Here is a 17,512-nt window from a genome sequence, read left to right on the forward strand (position 1 = left end):
GGCTTTGGGCTCCTCGATTTCCTCTTCACTCCCTGGAAGCATTATGTGTGTGTGTAAGCCTAGAGGTGGATGCACAAGACAAGGAGGAAGCTGTGTTCTCCAGCCACTCCAGGCCTGAATAAATGGAGTTTTGCAGTAATTGAGTGCTTGAGGGAAAGTGAACATACACACCCAAGCAATCAAAGGAAGGATTATCTTACTTAATACCTGGGATGGGATAGAGGTTTTTCTTTCTGCCTCTCAAGTCCAAAGAGGAAAATCAGGACAAGTGGCTCAGGTTGTAAACTTTAAGGTCAAAGACCCTTTCTCTTAAGCTTAGCTCTCAAGTTCTCTCAGTAGTCACCTGCAGGTGAAACATAATTAATAGCATGCTGAACATCATTTGTGAAAAGTCTGATTGAAAGAGGCTATTTCCATGGGCTTCCTACAAAAGCCTCCCATAAACAAGACTTAATCAACATTAGCAGGGCTATTAAACACTATCACCTATTAAAAGCTACTCTTCCCTAGCGCCTCTTATTGGAGTTTCTCTGTGTGGGTGTGTTCATAAGGGAGTGGGTGAGCAAGAGTGTACTGGGTACAATTTGTGTATTTACAAGAGAAAACAGAAACTCTCAATGAGGAAGAACATATGTTTCTGGGACAGCATCTGTGCAAAAAGTACATAGCTCCTGAAGTTGTACTAAGAAAAAAAAACTATGTAAAAAAGTATTTTATTTCACACACGTCATCTTTTTGGCACATTTCCCTCCTACTGTCCTTTCTGCCCACCTTTCTCACCCTCAGGTCCAGGAAAACCACGAAATGTTAAACAGTCTGACAGAGCCTGCCTAACCAGATAGGCTACTCACTCGGGGATCCCAGAGGCAAATCGCAGCCCAGGATCAGAACTGACTCTCCAGGGCACACCTGCCAGAAGGGCGGCCGCTCTGCAATTAAGCGGAAATCACATCCCTTGCCAGAGCTGCGCGGACGCAGAGCACTGTAACCCGAGCACAGCGCGGCCCCTGCAGGCGGTACCGGAGGTGACTCGGAAGGTTTGCGCGACCCCGGGGGCGGAGGGGAGGGGACCGCGCCCCTCCCGAACCTCCCGGCTGAAGCCTGCAACTCACCAGGTGTCGGCGCGCGCGATCGGCCCCACCCCAGCTCCTGGGCCAAGTGCGCGTGCCTGGCCAGAGCCGCGCCCCCTGCCCAGGAAAAAGCTGGACATCGGTTTCGGAGGCCGCGCTCCCTTCGGCACCGGCCTGCACTAGGCGTGGGGGGCGGGGCTGGAGGCGGGACCGGGGCGGGGCTCGCGCCAGTGCCCTGGGCTCTGCTGCAGCGTCTTCCGCAGGTCTCGCGGCAGGCAAGCGGCTCCGTCGCCTCTCCGGCCCCATGGCAGCCCCCGGCTCCCCGGCCGAGTGCGGCTACATCCGTACAGTCCTGGGCCAGCAGATCTTGGGGCAGCTAGACAGCTCCAGCCTGGCTCTGCCCTCCGAAGCCAAGCTGAAGCTGGCGGGGAGCAGCAGCCGCAGTAGCCTGGCGGCCAAGAGCCTGCGGATCCAGGAGCAGGTGCAGCAGACCCTGGCCCGGAAGGGCCGCAGCTCGGTGGGCAACGGTGAGTGGAGCCCCGCGGTTCCCCGCACAGCGCCGATCCCACCCCTTATCCCTTCCCCTACCCATCCCTCATTCTCCGCGCCCTGTTGCTTCGATTCATTGCTTCCTGAGGGTGCGGGACCTGGTGTTCTGCCCACCTGTTGCTCGCCGTCCCTTTGTATGACTCGCCGCTCCTCCAGACTCGGACTGACTGACTTGGGAAAAGCATTCTTCTAAAAGCTTACTCAGCTTCGTCGTATATGTATCTACATATATTAGATGCACGTGTATATCTATGTGAAAGAATTCAGTGCAAGATTTTCACCCCTTCCTTAATACCCCCCCTCCTCCCTCCTCCCTCCTCCAATACTGTGGACTTAATCTGAGGCTCAGGGAGTCTGTAAGCATTGCAGAAATTTGATATCATTTTTTTTCTGGGAGAAAATGCTTCTAGCTTTTATTAGATTTTTTTTTAAAGAGTCTATGACCCCTCCATAATTTTTTTAAAGAAAACCTTAAAGTACTGGCCCTCCCTCTTCCAACCTGTAAATTGGGATTGTGGTGCCTCGCCCAGGTACTTTGGGGCGCTCCCACCCTTTGAGCGGAGGAGTGGTTGATCTAGGAAGTGAAAAAATTGAGTAGGAGGCTCTGGGCCAGGGAACAGACAAACTAGCTGCAGCGGAGGAGGAGGAAGAAGAGGAAGGGGACTTTGGCCCGGCCAGCAGCAGCCTCCCCTTCCTTGCTGCACCCTGCACAAGTCCTCGTGGGTACAGCCCTGGTCTCTCCAAAAATTTAAAAGTGGAAGTGAAAGAAAGTGGTTTAAAAAAAACAACAGCATTATATTAGTAATTAATTGATAGGGGAGGTGGAAGGGAAGACGGCAAGCCAGTTAAAATTAGAGAACATGATACATCATTTTCTCCCCTGCTAAAAGTCAGATGATCAGAGCCACACAGTAACACTTATTGTTTAATTTATTATATTATAAAAGCAGTATGGACTTACTGCAAAAAAAAAAAAGAAAGAAATTGAACAATTAAGTTGGGATATCCATTTATTTCCTGCAATGTTGAACTATAACTTGGGCAATGGCAAACGTAGAACCCATTAGGAAAAGAAAAAAAAACACTTGCAGACCAAAACAAAGATTTAAAACAGCTGTCCTTGGGAAGCTATATTGTTTTCAGTTTGTGTTAAAGAATCCTAAAGATCAGGCAGTCAGTATTTAAGTACTTGAAAGGCAAAGAGATGTTTAATGGTTGTAGTTAATGTAATTGCCTGCTGTCTGCCACAAATTGAACTATGTGGTTTGCATTTATTACTATGCTTTCGAAAAAATGCTTATGTCGTAGGTGTTTAAATCCCCATTTAACAGATGAGGAAACTAAGCAGTTAAGTAACACTCAAGTTCCCACAGATAGAAAGTAGCAGAATTGATATTTAAACCACCAGGCCTAGGGGTGCCTGGGTGGCTCAGTTGGTTACGCATCCGACTTCACCTCACGGTGATCTCACGGTGTGTAGGTTCGAGCCCAGGTGTGTAGGTTCGAGCCCAGCATCAGGCTCTGGAGCCTGTCTTCAGATTCTGTATCTCCCTCTCTCTCTGACCCTCCCCTGTTCACGCTGTCTCTCTTTCTCAAAAATAAATAAAACATTAAACCACCAAGCCTAAATTTTTAAGTCACTCATCAGTTGTATTGTTAAGTTTTTGGGTTAAAACAAAATGGGATTTTTATTAGACCCCGAGGCCTTCCTGATCCCCTCTCATTTTCCTCTAAGTAAAAAAACTGAGGTCATTCTAAGAGTAGGGAGGTCTAGGTAACGCTGAACTGCCACAGTGCATGGAATAAAAAGAACCTAAATTTACATTTGAGAGTCTGACTAAAGACTCCAGGACAACTGAGGCCAATTTTTGACCAGTGGTATCATTGCACCCTGTTAGTCTCTGCAGGTCCAGCAAAGTGAAACCAAACTAGGGCCTTCTTGGGGGGACACACGGGACGCACGTTGTATGTTCTGTCTTGCCCTCTGAAAATGGCTAGCCAGAAGAGCAACTAGACATCAACTATTCAATAAGGGGGGAAATGAATAGAAGAAAAGGGAGCACTGTTGAGCATCTACTTGTCTACCCCTGTTCTAAAATCTTCCTATGTTTTCATTTCATTAAATCCTTAAAACAATTGCATAAGAGAGAGATGAAGTTCCATTTTACTTATGAAGAATGCATCAGTCTCTGAACATTTATTGGATGCTTGACCCCAAACCCACATGTGAATTGTCTTCCCTCTATCCACCATGGTGAATTCCTGTTGCTTGGTGAATTCAGGAACTACCGAATGAGTCTGTACTTCAGGGGCATTTGTGCAGATTCTGAATTACCCATAAGACTCTGTTTGCTTTCGGGCACAAAGTTTAAAGTCTGAAAAAGGAAACCTCCCTTAAAAAAATACGTTATCAAATAGAAAATAGTAAGAAACCCAAAGAACATATTATGGAGTCTAGAAGTAGGAGTTAGACTACTAGTTGAAGGGAATTTTGAAAAGCTTCTGAGAGGAATTGAGATTTTAGATCTCAGAGATTCAGTAGGGCTGGATATGGGACAGAGGTCGGAGCGAGCATTCCAGGAGAGAGCAGCAGGAATATTTCATGGTTCACAGAATCGATAGGAGAGAACAAATCATGTCATGGTGCTTCTGCTCTAATGAGTAGGGCAACTCCTTGAATGGTTTTGCCTTATACTAAGGAACAAAGTGTTTGAAATATTTTGATTACAACAGGAGCTTCCCTGCAAGCTGAAATACACTCAGCAGCCTACACAGAAGTACAAGTCAGGCCGAGAGATAAGGCCGCTAACAACACCTACTTACTCTAAAGCCTCAGCTTTCTGAGACTTAAAAAGGAAATCGGCTTCAAAGGAATTTAACATGTCATGCCAAGGAACAATTACCAGGGATGGTTCCTGTATGTTAACTAAAGTTCTTTGAAAAGGCCTGGGGGACTCGTGATGGTTGTGAGTATTGTTTTTAGTATTTCTGTGTTACTGTCATGTCTCTAAAGTTGAAACAGACAAGCAGTTGTTGAAATAGTGCTGGTCTGGAAAGAATCCTGTATCAACACAAGAAAGTCTGGGAAGAAATGACCCTGGTGTTAACTGCTGTTAGTTCCAGAGCCCTGGAGAATTCTGAATTGTTGACATACCTGCAAGACTGAGGCAGTAGATAATCTGCTGAAAACAGAGATGCGATAAATGAGGCTGATTTGTTGATAAATAACCAGCAAGGGTCTTGAATGCCTCAGTGTATAGGTGGGTGGTTTTCATTGTAAATCATTCTAACTTTTGTTGCTGTTTTAAACTGCCACGCTGAACATTTTAAAGTTGCCTGTAACTCTTAGGAGGTGAGTGGGGGGGAGGGACAGGAAGTGGTGGAGGGGAGGTTAGAGGGACAGGAGATCAGAGGTGTGTAGTAACATTGTGAAATCCGTGTATTCTAGGGAATTTTAAAAATCATTTTACAAACATCATAGAGAAGATATTTAAGAATTGCAAGTATTAGCAAATGAAAAAATTTAAGTGTCCATAGCCTATTTATTACACTTATTTTGAAAGTAGTATTATACTTATTACACAGTTCCCCAGGGTGCTTGAATAGGAACAGTCATGTTTTAAATTGTATGTAATACTCATAAACACAGTGAACAATAGCCTAATAAAGTTTTCACCTCCTTTGGAAATTCACCATAAAAACTTGGTCATGTCATTTACGTAGTTTCTCTGGTCAAGATGTTTTGAATATCTGTGATCAGACAAAAATCTGGAGAAGGGACTGAAAATTGGCTAAGGAAGCCAAAAAAGCAGTAGGCATTATTGGGGAGAGTGAGGTTGGGGTGGGGTGATTGTTCAAATCCTATATGAATTATTTGTTTCCTAAAACGAAATTCGGGGAATGAAGCAGTTCTGGGAGCCAGGTGGTTAGTCACTCAGAAAGTGGGAGCGATCAGGAGGGGCGGGGGAAAGAGTCAGATGGTGGGGTGGCAGAGATACGCTGTTCTGAATGTAGTACATCACTAGCATCACCTGATTTAAGATACCTCTGTGTCTGCCTAAAAAGCCCATGGGCGGCCACTCTTTAGTGTCTAGCAAATCGATTGCAGTGAGTACAAAAAAAGTGTGCGGGGTTTGTTTGTTTATCTGTTTAGAAATTCTTTTGATTATAGTTACTGCAAGGAGATAGAACGTTAGCAGAAAACAATTACAAAAAGTATATTCCACATCCTTAGAAAAAGTGAGAACATGCTGTTTATGGATAACGTTTTGAGTGAGAGTGTCTTAGGATCTTTCAGAATCAATGGAGCTGTAACAGTGTTTGATTTTGATTATAAAAATTCATTGCTCTATGTGTCACAGAGAAAATGCAGGACATTTTCTTCAAGAGAAGACGGTTATTGACGGTTTCAAAAGTCTCCTTTAATGTCATCTGTGCCCTGTCCTAGTGGTTCCATTCATGGGAACAGAGGGGAGGGGGGTACACTTGACTTAGATATTCTAGGTATTTGTTGTTCCTGTTGGCTCATTCTTCTAAGGGGCTGTCTCGCTTATCAGCTTTAAAACTTTTTTCTCATGTATTCAAATAAGGATATTAATATTTGCATTATTTCATCTTTAGGTATAGTTAACATTGATTTTACACTAAAATCAAATTTCTGGTCTGATCAGTAAAAGCTTTATTTATTTATTTATTTATTTATTTTTGCTAAGAGAATGAGTGTATTTTTGGCAACCTACCTCTGATAGTGATGAAATATAATAAATACATATGTTGCTAGAATCTCTGGAATTTACAAAACAGAGTTGATAAGTCCCATAAAAGATCATTTGGTTCCATCTCAGATGATATTCAAGAATTTAAAATCATGCAGTTCTGAGATAGATGTTGGATTCCAGCTATTTTGTGCATGTACATAAATGTATGAAGATGTAAATACCATACTCCTGGGAAAGTAAACAGTAAAAGGCAGTGTTGCAAACAGAAATAGAAAAATGAGGAGAAAACTTAATCTTTGCATTAGAGTGAGGCTGCTCACTTGCCTGACTTCTTATGGTAAAAATAACAATTTCAGGGGTGCCTGTCTGGCTCTGTCGGTTCCGTGTCTGACTCTAGATTTCTGCTCAGGTATTGATCTTGCAGTTCGTGAGTTTGAGCCCTGTGTCGGGCTCTGCACTGACAGTATGGAGCCTGCTTGAGATTCTCTCTCTCTCTGCCCTTTTTCCTTGTTCTCACTCTCTCTCAATATAAGTAAATAATCTTAAAAATTAAAAGAATAACCACCTCAGATCCTCTTATACTAGAAATATTTAAAAATCTATTTTATCTTTTGCGTAATGCTATTAGTGGCAATTGGATGTTAGACATAAGAACAGTTGTTATGCTCTCTCAAGTGCTTAAAATGAGGTAGGGAACTTTATATGTAGACTTAGATTAAAAGGCATATTTAGAAAGAAAGAACCTTGAGCATTTGAAAGTGCAATTTGCTTTAAGAGAATCCATATATTTATTACTTGGAATAATCAGATTTTGACTTAACAGTGTTAATTGAGGAAGCGTCATGATCAAAGGTGTGCAGTCTCTTAATTTCAAAAGAAAGTATTGCTCATTAGAAGCTTTATAAATTATTTCCACTAAATCTTAAATCTGACTAACCTCCTTACGGTGGGAGTGAGGAGGATCCCATGAGAATTATTGTATTAGATTACCTTTTGTCTTTGAGGAAAACAAATGGACCATTTCTTGACAGATATTGGGAACTTAGAGAAAACCAAAATATTACAGAAAAATATTCAAGCCATACAGATAAGAGAATGACAATAAATATTTAGCATCCAGGTGTGGAATCAACTTTGCCAAAAAGAACATAGCTTTTCTACACAGGAAGAAAGATTCTGCCTTCGTTAGGGGGAAAGAAATTTTTCTTCCTCTTCCTATTCCCAGAATGACAGAGAAACAAAATATTTGAGCACCTTCCATCCACTCCAAGGCAAGAGCACACATGTGACTACCGTCCTCACATTCTGGCCCCACTGTGGCGATCCACAGGATACACGTCAACCCGAAGCATCAAACGCAAACTGAATTTGTATAACTAGGATATTTTGAATGTGTAAGGAAATAGGCTAATTAACAATTAACTCCTCAAGTGCTGATGCAAGACTGTACTAGGAACAGTAGTGAAAGATGTGATTCTTTACGTCAGGATGCATAATTTACCCAGAAGATAAACTCTTCCTGCTTTAATCTGGCCTCATTCCAGCCCATTCTCCATCTCACTACTGGGGTAAACTCTCTGAAGTCTCTCTGCATCGTTTCTTGATTTACATTCCTTCGGTTCCTTGCTGTTATCTACATAGCTTTCTACTATGAGTAAAATCGTCATTCGGTATGGCATTCCCAGTTCTTCAGCGTCTGATGCCTGCAACTTCTCAAACTTCATCTTATCACCACCCCTCCCACGCCCCCACCAAACAAACACATGTGACTTATCTTCCTCTGTGTTCCTATTCCTGCGGCCCTCAGTCCTCCCTTCTCTTGGCCTGGTTAACCCTTACCTGCTGCTCAAACTCAGGTCAGTTGTGTCCTTGGATAGACCCTGTCTCAGAGGGTAGAGAAGGATCTTGAATGCAAGTTAAAGATTTGATATTTGCGAGTCACGTAAGATGTTTCTGGAAGAGAGAAACCTGGAAAATGCAGGGGATTTCTGACAATACATCTGGGGATTTGGTGGGAGGAGGATTTGAAAGGAGAAGGGCCAGCCCCTCTGAGTGAATCAGGAGGGAAGAGACCAGCTCTGGCAAGTGAGGGGTAGCATAATGGTGGAGACTCAGCAGGGGAAAGACAGAGAGAGAGTCCCTGAGAGGCTGTGCATTGTCAGTGCGGAGCCCAGCATGGGGCTCAAACCCATAAACTGTGAGATCCAAACCCTAGAGGAAATCAAGTCAGAGCTTAACTGACTGAGCCACCCAGATGCCCAGAAGTTAAAACTTTCCAAGGTGTGTGAAGAGAACTGCGGTTACCCAGAGGTTGCTGGTGCAAGGCCAAGTACAAGAAGGTGATAGCTTTTAGACCTCCAGGCTCTTTCCTCCACAAGACCATTGTCAGCCCACACTGTGAAGGCAACGTTTTGTGAGCATCAGCACAATTAAGGGTAGCGTTTAAATCAACGCTAGTAGTGAACACCTGCTGATTTCTCTGTATACATTTAGCCTTACCTGTTTTCACAGGAATTTCTTCCATTTCTAGCTTTACAAATTCTCCTCTTATGGTCAAATCAGGTTTTTAACCATGCTTGAGTCACAAGAAGTGAGTGCTAGAAGCTGGAAAGAAAAGATGCTTTTCTGAATGTAAATACTACTCCAATGGCAGGTTGTATAAAGGTTTTGTTTGCCTGTTTAGCTGTTCTCAGTTGTCTGTTTGCCATGAGGGAAGATGGAGTTGATTTTTTTAATGTACTCAGATATAGATAATAGAGTCGCAGTAGAAGCTTATCAATTTGATTTTATAAGTGTATTAAATTTAACCAGTTAGGTAATAAAGCTGCTCCCAAAATCTACAAACAAACAACCGATTATGGAAGTTAGTTTATTTTTAACCCTAACAATAATCCATTATTTTGGACAGTACAGGCATCCATAATCAGAAACTTAAATATTTTCTCCCATCAGCTGCTTAGGGAACCCTGTCAGATTAACGTTCAGACCCGGAAAGAGAGAAAATTACATTATCCTGTGAGGCCTATAGCTGTGCAGTCTTCTGAGAAGTTTGGCATCTTTCCACCATCAAAATTAACTCCCATCACTGCCCGTACCCCTACCACTGCTTTGACCGGAACTGCTTGTTATTTGTGGAGGTGGGGTTTGAAGTTGTTCTGTAACTACCGCATTCATTTCCCTTAAAGTGGGTTCCACAAAATGTCAATGACATTTTTAGAAAAAAAGGTATGGGTAATGTTGCCCAAGTAATATTAATTTGAAATAGTTCCTATAAATCATCACCTTCTTTAGGGAACTCTAGAAGCACATTACCCATTGTACAAATGAAATGGCTGGAAAAACCACAGTATTGTGTGATTCTCAGTGGCTGGTTAATCACAAATAATCAGAAAAAGTTAAATTCAATGTCACTGGTAAATTTACCAGAATAAAAACTCTGAGATACAACATAGTGTAAATTTAAAGCACGTACACTAGTTTATCCCTCATTCTAGAACAGATTAATTCATGAAAAAGTGTAAAAAATCCTTTTGTAACCCAAGTGCTATTTTATTTTTTAATTTTATTTTTTTAAAAAATTTTTACAGTTTATTTTGAGAGAGACAGAGACATTGTGAGTGGGGGAGGGGCAGAGAGAGAGAGAGGGAGACAGGCTCCATGCTGTCAGCACAAAGCCCAATGTGGGACTCGAACCCAGGAAACCATGAGATCATGACCTGAGCCAAAACCAAGATTCAGATGTTCAAGTGACTGAGCCACCTAGGCGCTTCCCCAAATTCAATTTTAAAAACAATCCCATTTTTGCATGTTCTTTTAGAATTTAAAAAGCACTTATATATATGCTTCCTCAGGTAAACCTCTGTCTCAGCCACCCTGTTAGTAACTGGAAACTGAGGCATCTGAGTGATTTGTCTTGGCACAGAAAGGAGTGGAGTGGAGGTGCCAGGCCAAGTCCATAGATTCTTCCATTTAGGGAAGATGCCTGCCTTATTTTGTGAAGTAAACAAATACTTTGAAATATAAGGATATCTTAATATTCCATGTTAGAAGATCTGAATTTTCATGTTAGATTTATTTAAAGCAGGATGTGCCTATAAATATGCTGTTTTTGTTTGCTCTGTTGTTTTTGGTTTTGGAGAAGGGCATGGCTGAGTTATATGTGTTCAGTAGTCATCATTACATATTTTATCCTCTGAACAGAAAAGGACTTGTTTAAAGAGATTAGGTTCCATCCTGATTAATATATATCTTTTAAAAAAATTCCACCCAGTTCAAAATTTCTTTAAAATATTAGCATACAGCTGCTAATTCATCTTTAATCCACTACACTGATCTCAAACTCATGACTGTCTAGGCGAATCATTCTGCATTACTTGTTGTTTGAGATTAATTAGCCCTTTAACCAGAGAACCCTGCAAGCTGAGTACCAGGAATCAGAGCCTTCCCAGCACAGGAAGAGAGTCTGCAGCTTGAAGATCCAAGCTTATGTTATTCCTCGTTCCCAACTGTGTTATAGTTATTTTGGGAACCAGTAAACTGGTCTCAGTTCATTGATCTGAAAACTGAAGGAGAGACATCCTTATAAGGACTTATGTCAGGAAATAAAGATTTAATAGTTATAGAGTATTTGGAGTTACCCAGGTAAAGGTTGTCAAGGAAAGAGAATAATAGCTCTTGGTCTTCGTATCCACCCCTATGATAATAACCCCGCCAGAACTTTGGCAAATGGCCGTTTCAGAAAGACCACAAAGCAGTCAAATAGCAGAGACCAATGGAAATGAGGAACCCAGAGTTCAAATGTGACACAAAATCGCTTTGCAATTTAAAGCAAGTAAATTGCGTAGGGCGCCTGGGTGGCTCAGTTGGTTAAGCATCTGATGTTGACTCAGGTCATGATCTCAAGGGTCTTGAGTTCAAGCTCCATGCCTGGTTCTCTGCTCTCAGCACAGAATCTGCTTCGGATCCTCTGTATCCCTCTCTCCTTACCCTTCCTCCTCCCTGTGTTCTCTCTCTCACTCTTGCTCTCTCTCTCCTTCTCAAAAACAAACATTTGAAAATAATAAAGTAACTTAAGTTTCCCTATTTATAGAAGGAGATGATGGTGTCTGGCTTGGCATAACAGGAATATTGAAAAGAAACATATAAAAATAATTAGATCTTTTTTTAAAGGAAGTAATATTGAGATATAAGGAGTTATTAAAAAGCCTTAAAGCCCTCAGCAACAATGTGAGTTAAACATCTTGCTTCAGGAGGCCTGATTGTAAAATTCACTGATTAGCTATTTTGGTAGGATACATTGTTTCACTGGATCTTTTCCATAGATTCTTACACATTCCAAAAGTCCTTGCGGGAACCTCAGCTTGCAAATGGTAGTCCCCTGTTAACTGTTTTCCTGAATGTCTACGCGTTGTTTTGGAAGTGAGGCAAGAGTAATACTTGACACTGGGGGTGATCATGGGCTAGAGGGGCCCCTTGAAGAAACTTCCTTGGGTTTTTTTTAAATTGCACCTTTACATCTTCCACCGTGTTACTGGAATACATTGTTCTAGTTACCATCCACATATGTCATTAGTATTTTCCCCTTTAGGATTGTTCCTGGCTCCTATATTCAGTTTTCATATAATCTAAAATTGTGAAACTATTTTTCTTTTTTTAATTCTTTTAGAATGTTTTTATTTTTGAGACAGTGAGAGACAGACTGTGAACAAGGGAGGGTCAGAGAGAGAGGGAGACACAGAATCTGAAACAGGCTCCAGGCTCTGGGCTGTCAGCACAGAACCTGATGCGGGGCTCAAACCCATGAACCGTGAGATCATGACCTGAGCCGGAGTCGGACACTTAACCGACTGAGCCACCCAGGCGCCCCATTGAAACTACTTTTTTGAAAGACAATAAATTTGATATATATCAATAATTTTCTACTTGGCCACAACATCTGTGGAAAAGACTTCTGTTTTATTGGAGCCAGGAACAGCCTGAACATGCTTCTGCCTCTCCCGCTCGCCTGTCCCACCTTTCTGCGTCCCTAGTACCAAGGGCACCTGGTCCCAGATCTTCAGGAGTGGAGCCAGGATGTTCCCTGCACCTGCCCAGCTGGGCTCCTTTTCCACACCAGCAGGCCCCTTGCCGCCCTGCTTTTCTGATAGGCTGGGGTGGAGAGCAGGGGTGACAGAGGACCACTGGGGGCAGAGCTCTGGGGCCTAGGCCAGCTCTGGCAGGCTGGGCCGGGAGCCTCAGGCGGGCTTTGAGAATTGAGCCCTTAGGGCTTCACAGCCTTTGCGGGCCGTAGAGAATTCTCTCCCCTCATTCAGTGCTCAGGTTCCAGACATTCTCTGTCACTGAGGTTTAAAATAAGGGGTACCTAGCCTTTTGTCTGCCCTTCTGGAGAAATCAGGCCCTGGAAACAGCAGGCGCCTGGCTTACCTCACCCTCCCTGGCCTATAGAAAGGGGACAGTTATAAGCCTGTGGCTGTCTCCCCAGGACCCTTTGAGGCCTGAAACTGTTTACCAGCTAGGTTGGTTGGCTCCGGGAAATGAGACACATGCACAAACACAGTTTGGAATGGATTCATACTTGTTAGTTCTCTGACAACGACAGTCTCCATCCTCCCACCCCCTCAAAATATGTGATTCTATTAAAAAAACGTGAATCTATTGTTAGCCTTTGAAATTTTGACTTTATAATAATCTTGTCGGGAAAGTTTGCTGGTATGTCCCAAATGCGTTGGAAAGACACTGCCTGTGTTGTTTTATTCCCCACATCCTTCATGACTCTGAAACCTGAGAGAGTTCATTGAGTACTTTTCCCTCTGATTTTTGAAGGAAAAAGAAATTTTGATTAAAATCAGGGAACCAGAAATGTCCTAGTTTTTACAGATCTGCGATTATTTTGATTTTTTTTTTTTTAAGGCAGTGGGAGGTTATAAAAGAAGAACAGATAGAAAGCCGAGAGAAGGGGCCACCTAGGTGACTCAGTTAGTTAAGCATCTGATTCGGTCACGATTTCACTGTTCATGAGTTTGAGCCCCACATCGGGCTCTGCACTGACAGCACAGAGCCTGCTTGGGGTTCTCTCTCTCCCTGTCTCTCTACCCCTCCCCTATTTGCTCACTCTCTCTCAAAATAAAAACATTTAAAAAACACTGAGAGAAAGATACAGGAGGTAGAAGCGGGTCACAGGACTGTCCTCCACTGCCCCCTCCTCAAAGAGGAGTCCTTTAAGAGGCCTGCCTCCGTTGAGAGTCTCTACAGCCCTCACCGAGTGAGCAGGCCCGGCGCCGCCTACTCAGTGTTGTCGGGAGGGGGCCGGATTAGACAACCAAACTGGGTTGGGTAAGTCCACAGAAGCACTCATCTGTAGTTCAGAGGTTGATCTCTTCTCTTGCCTAACTCACTACAAATACCCCAACCCCAGGCTTGGCCCTTTTCAAGCTGATCCACGTTTTCTTTAACCACACTGACCCACCTTACTGTTTATACAGGCTCTTTTATCTAGTCGTGTTGAGTCACTGTTAACACTGGTCACCATTATATTTATTGCCCACACCTGCATCCTTCTCAGGACGCTTCTGAATTCCACCCAGGGAATAGAGGTTTCCTCCTCTGACTTAAGAAACAAAATTTATGGGATGCACCACCTAAGCTAATAAATAATAACTAATTTTTAAAAATAGTTTTTTATTTTTTCAACTTTCATTTTGAAAAGTGTATGAAGAATGTTGTGATAATCTTTCATCACTTCCCACATCTAAGGGTGATGTTAAGCCAACACTTAAAAACACTAATACTTGGTATTGGTCTTGATTTCTTAAATTTAAAATATACTATATTACTGTATAATCCTTAACTACCAATTGGCCTACTTAATATTTTATTATATGCTTGGTTGCAGGAAATCTTCACCGAACCAGCAGTGTTCCTGAGTATGTCTATAACCTCCACATGGTTGAAAATGATTTTGCTGGTGGACATTTTCCTGGCCCTAAAACCTATGACATGCTAAAGGTAGGACATCAAAGAAAACCCTACTTATCAGATTACCATGGAAACATTTTTAAGCATCCATATTTTTTGTAGATCTCTATTGTTTTATTTTTATTTTTTTAAGTAAGCTCTGTGCCTAACATGGGACTTGAACTCATGACCCCAAGATCAAGAGTCACATGCTCTACCAGCTGAGCCAGCCAGGCACCCCTTCCGTTATTTTTTAATATTTACCTTTCCCAAGTATTGCAATTTCCTAAATGAATTATATGAAGATGGATTTTGTGTGGACACCATGGAACACGGGGACTTTAAATAGTGTCGCATCTGGGGCACCTGGGTGGCTCAGTCGGTTAATCATCCAACTCTTGATTTTGGCTCAGGTCATGATCTCATGGTTTGTGAGTTCAAGCCCCACCTTGGGCTCTGCTCTCACAGTGTGGAGCCTGGTTTGGATCCTGTGTCTCCCTCTCTCTGCCTCTCCCCTGCTTGCTCTCTTGCTGTCTCTCTCAAAAATAAATACTAAAAAAAATTTTATCGTAAAATAAATAGTATCAAATCTTAGTACAAATAACTTAGTACAAAACAGTACAAATAATGAAGTCTCTTTTTTAGAAAAGGGGCCAACTTCTTCATGTGATTTAGACACAGACACCTTGTGTAACAGTCCTGGAGTGGTTGGTCTTTAACAAAGATGACAACTGACGTATGCCTCATTTAAACTTGATTTCTCGGCAGCCGGGCACCACCGCCTCTTACGAAAATCGCTGGGGGAGAGGAACGGCGCAGTACAGTTCACAGAAGTCAGCGGAAGAGAGATCCTTGAGGCAGCCTCTGAGGAGACTCGAGATTTCTCCAGACAGCAGCCCTGAGAGGATTCATTACTCGCACAGCGATTACCAGTACAGCCAGAGAAGCCTGGCCGGGCGCGCTCTGCGGCACCACGACAGCAGGAGGTCCACCCTCCTTCTGCCGCCTCGATATGCTCGCTCAGAGATCGTGGGTGTCAGTCACTCCGGGGCCACGAGCAGACCCCGCCACTATGACACTTACCACAGACAGTGCCAATACGGGTCTGTTGCCGACGACTCCGTTTTCGACTCTGCCCCCATCAACCCGGTGGTGCTCACGTACCCCAGGCCCGGGACCAGTCACAGCATGGGCAACCTCTTGGAGAAAGAGAACTGTGTGACTTCAGGGCCTGCCGCTGGGCAGGTCAGGCCGCTGGTGCCCCTGCAGCGTGTCACTCAGAACAGGGCTTCCCGGTCCTCCTGGCGTCAGAGCTCCTTCCACAGCACCCGCATGGTGAGGGAAGCCGGGCCCAGCGTCACTGTGGACTCGGGCGGGAGGAGGACCCACATGACGGTTGGACAAGTGGCAGCAGGCGCAAGTGGGAACATGCTCGCGGAGAGAAGCACTTTCACTGACTCCCAGCTCGGGTGAGTCCCCGCGTCAATCTGTGGGACGCTCGGTGCCAGCACATTCTGTTCCCACAGCCCTTGGAGTGTGAGCTGGCACTTCTGGGGCTTCCAGAGATAAGTGATTATCAGGGGCGCCTGGGTGGCTCAGTCAGTTCAACATCTGACCTCAGCTCAGGTCATGAACTCCTCTGGGTTAATGGGTTCAAGCCCTGCGTTGGGCTCTGTGCTGACAGCTCAGAGCCTGGAGCCTGCTCCCAATTCTGTGTTTCCCTCTCTCTCTGCCCCTCCCTCTTTCTCTCTCTCTCTCTCTCTCTCTCTCAAAAATAAATAAAGATTAAAAAAAAATAATGACTTTTCAGGCAGCTGCCTAGTTGACAGATTAGCCTACTTACCTCAGGGACAGGGGCCAAGCTACCTGCTCCTATGGCAGCTTTGTGGTGAAATGTGACATTTAGTCTGTCTGTTCCAAATTAGATGCTGGCTGAAAGGCTGGCCACCCCTTGGCTGTGTGAAAAGCTGCTCTGGGTGGGAGCTAACTCCAAAGGAGACCAAGAAATGGGTACTTGCATGCATTTGCTCAATCATTTCTTGAAATAAAGGAAGAAGGAAAAAATGCTTATTGCCCGTGCTAAGAGTGAACTTCATATGCTATGAAGTTCTGTCCTAAAAGGATGGAGACTTAAGTAAGCAAAAGCAGCTAATTTCTAGGTGCTGATACCAGTGCTTTTACTTTCTGATTTCTAGCAGCAGTGATTTGGAGGGTATTTTTTGGCAATACTGAAACATTGAAATAATCAAATTCTCAAAGTCATTCTCTTGCCTCGTATTGACTTTGTGGTTCATCTAATCTAACTGTTGGAACTTAACTCTTATTAAGGTTTAATGATGGAGTACAAATTTCATGCACGGAGGAAGTTACTATGAGAAAGGTTGAGACATTATTTGATTATTAAATCAGTAATTCCCAAAATAATGATGTAGTGTTATTATGGTAAAACATTAACTATGTGGGGTTTTTTATTTCTAAAATTGCTTAGTGGAAGTTGTCATCTCTCATGATCCCTTTTAAGAGAAATTGACTTAATACTCATTGACTGGGTAGGCCCTGGTGATAAAAGATGTTAGGATTCATCTCATCCTGAAGCGGGCAATATGTTTTATAAAGCAAAGCTGAGCATGAGACTTCTAACATTCCTTTTTTTTTGTTTATTTATTATTTTGAGAGAGAGCCAGTGCAAATGGAGGAGGGACAGAAAGAAGAGGGAGGAGGGGGTGGGAGAGAGAATCCCAGGTGGGCTCCTTACTGTCAGCGTGGAGCCTAATGTGGGGCTTGAACTCAACGAACTGTGAGACCATGACCTGAGCCGAGATTGAGAGTCGAATGCTTAACTGATTGAGCCACCCAGGCACCCCAGGACTTCTTTTTTTTTTTTTGCATTTAAATTCTTTATTTTTTTTCTCCCTTTTTTTTAAGTAGTTTATTGTCAAATTAGTTTCTATACAACACCCAGTGCTCTTCCCCACAAGTGCCCTCCTCCACCACCTCCACCTCTTTCCCCCCTCCCCCTTCAGCCCTCAGTTCGTTTTCAGTATTCAGTAGTCTCTCAAGTTTTGCGTCCCTCTCTCTCCCCAACTCTCTTTCCCTCTTCCCCTCCCCCTGGTCCTCCATTAGGTTTCTCCTGGTCTCCTGTTAAACCTATGAGTACAAACATATGGTATCTGTCCTTCTCTGCCTGACTTATTTCACTTAGCATGACACCCTTGAGGTCCA

General features: G+C 43.4%; 1 protein-coding gene and 1 non-coding gene across 5 annotated transcripts in view; one reads left to right on the plus strand and one right to left on the minus strand.

Moving 5' to 3' along the window:
* The first annotated feature begins 1,328 nt into the window (after positions 1-1,328).
* Positions 1,329-17,512, plus strand: part of PKP2 (plakophilin 2) — a 109,060-nt gene continuing 92,876 nt past the window's right edge. Inside the window, exons 1-3 of one of the 4 annotated variants that reach the window (XM_029955103.1) lie at positions 1,329-1,597; positions 14,229-14,341; positions 15,059-15,759. In XM_029955103.1, the coding sequence (XP_029810963.1) occupies positions 1,375-1,597; positions 14,229-14,341; positions 15,059-15,759 (1,037 nt within the window). In that variant the 5' untranslated portion in view covers positions 1,329-1,374. Of the gene's footprint in view, positions 1,598-4,481; positions 4,586-4,611; positions 4,880-13,519; positions 13,670-14,228; positions 14,342-15,058; positions 15,760-17,512 lie in introns of those variants that run through there. The other 3 variants (XM_029955105.1, XM_029955104.1, XM_029955106.1) reach the window with 3 other exon arrangements.
* On the minus strand, positions 14,454-14,526 carry TRNAK-CUU. Its single transcript has one exon. It is a non-coding gene; the product is annotated as a tRNA-Lys (tRNA).

The sequence above is a fragment of the Suricata suricatta genome, chromosome 10 (genome assembly GCF_006229205.1).
Source record: "Suricata suricatta isolate VVHF042 chromosome 10, meerkat_22Aug2017_6uvM2_HiC, whole genome shotgun sequence".
NCBI classification, from domain to species: domain Eukaryota; kingdom Metazoa; phylum Chordata; class Mammalia; order Carnivora; family Herpestidae; genus Suricata; species Suricata suricatta.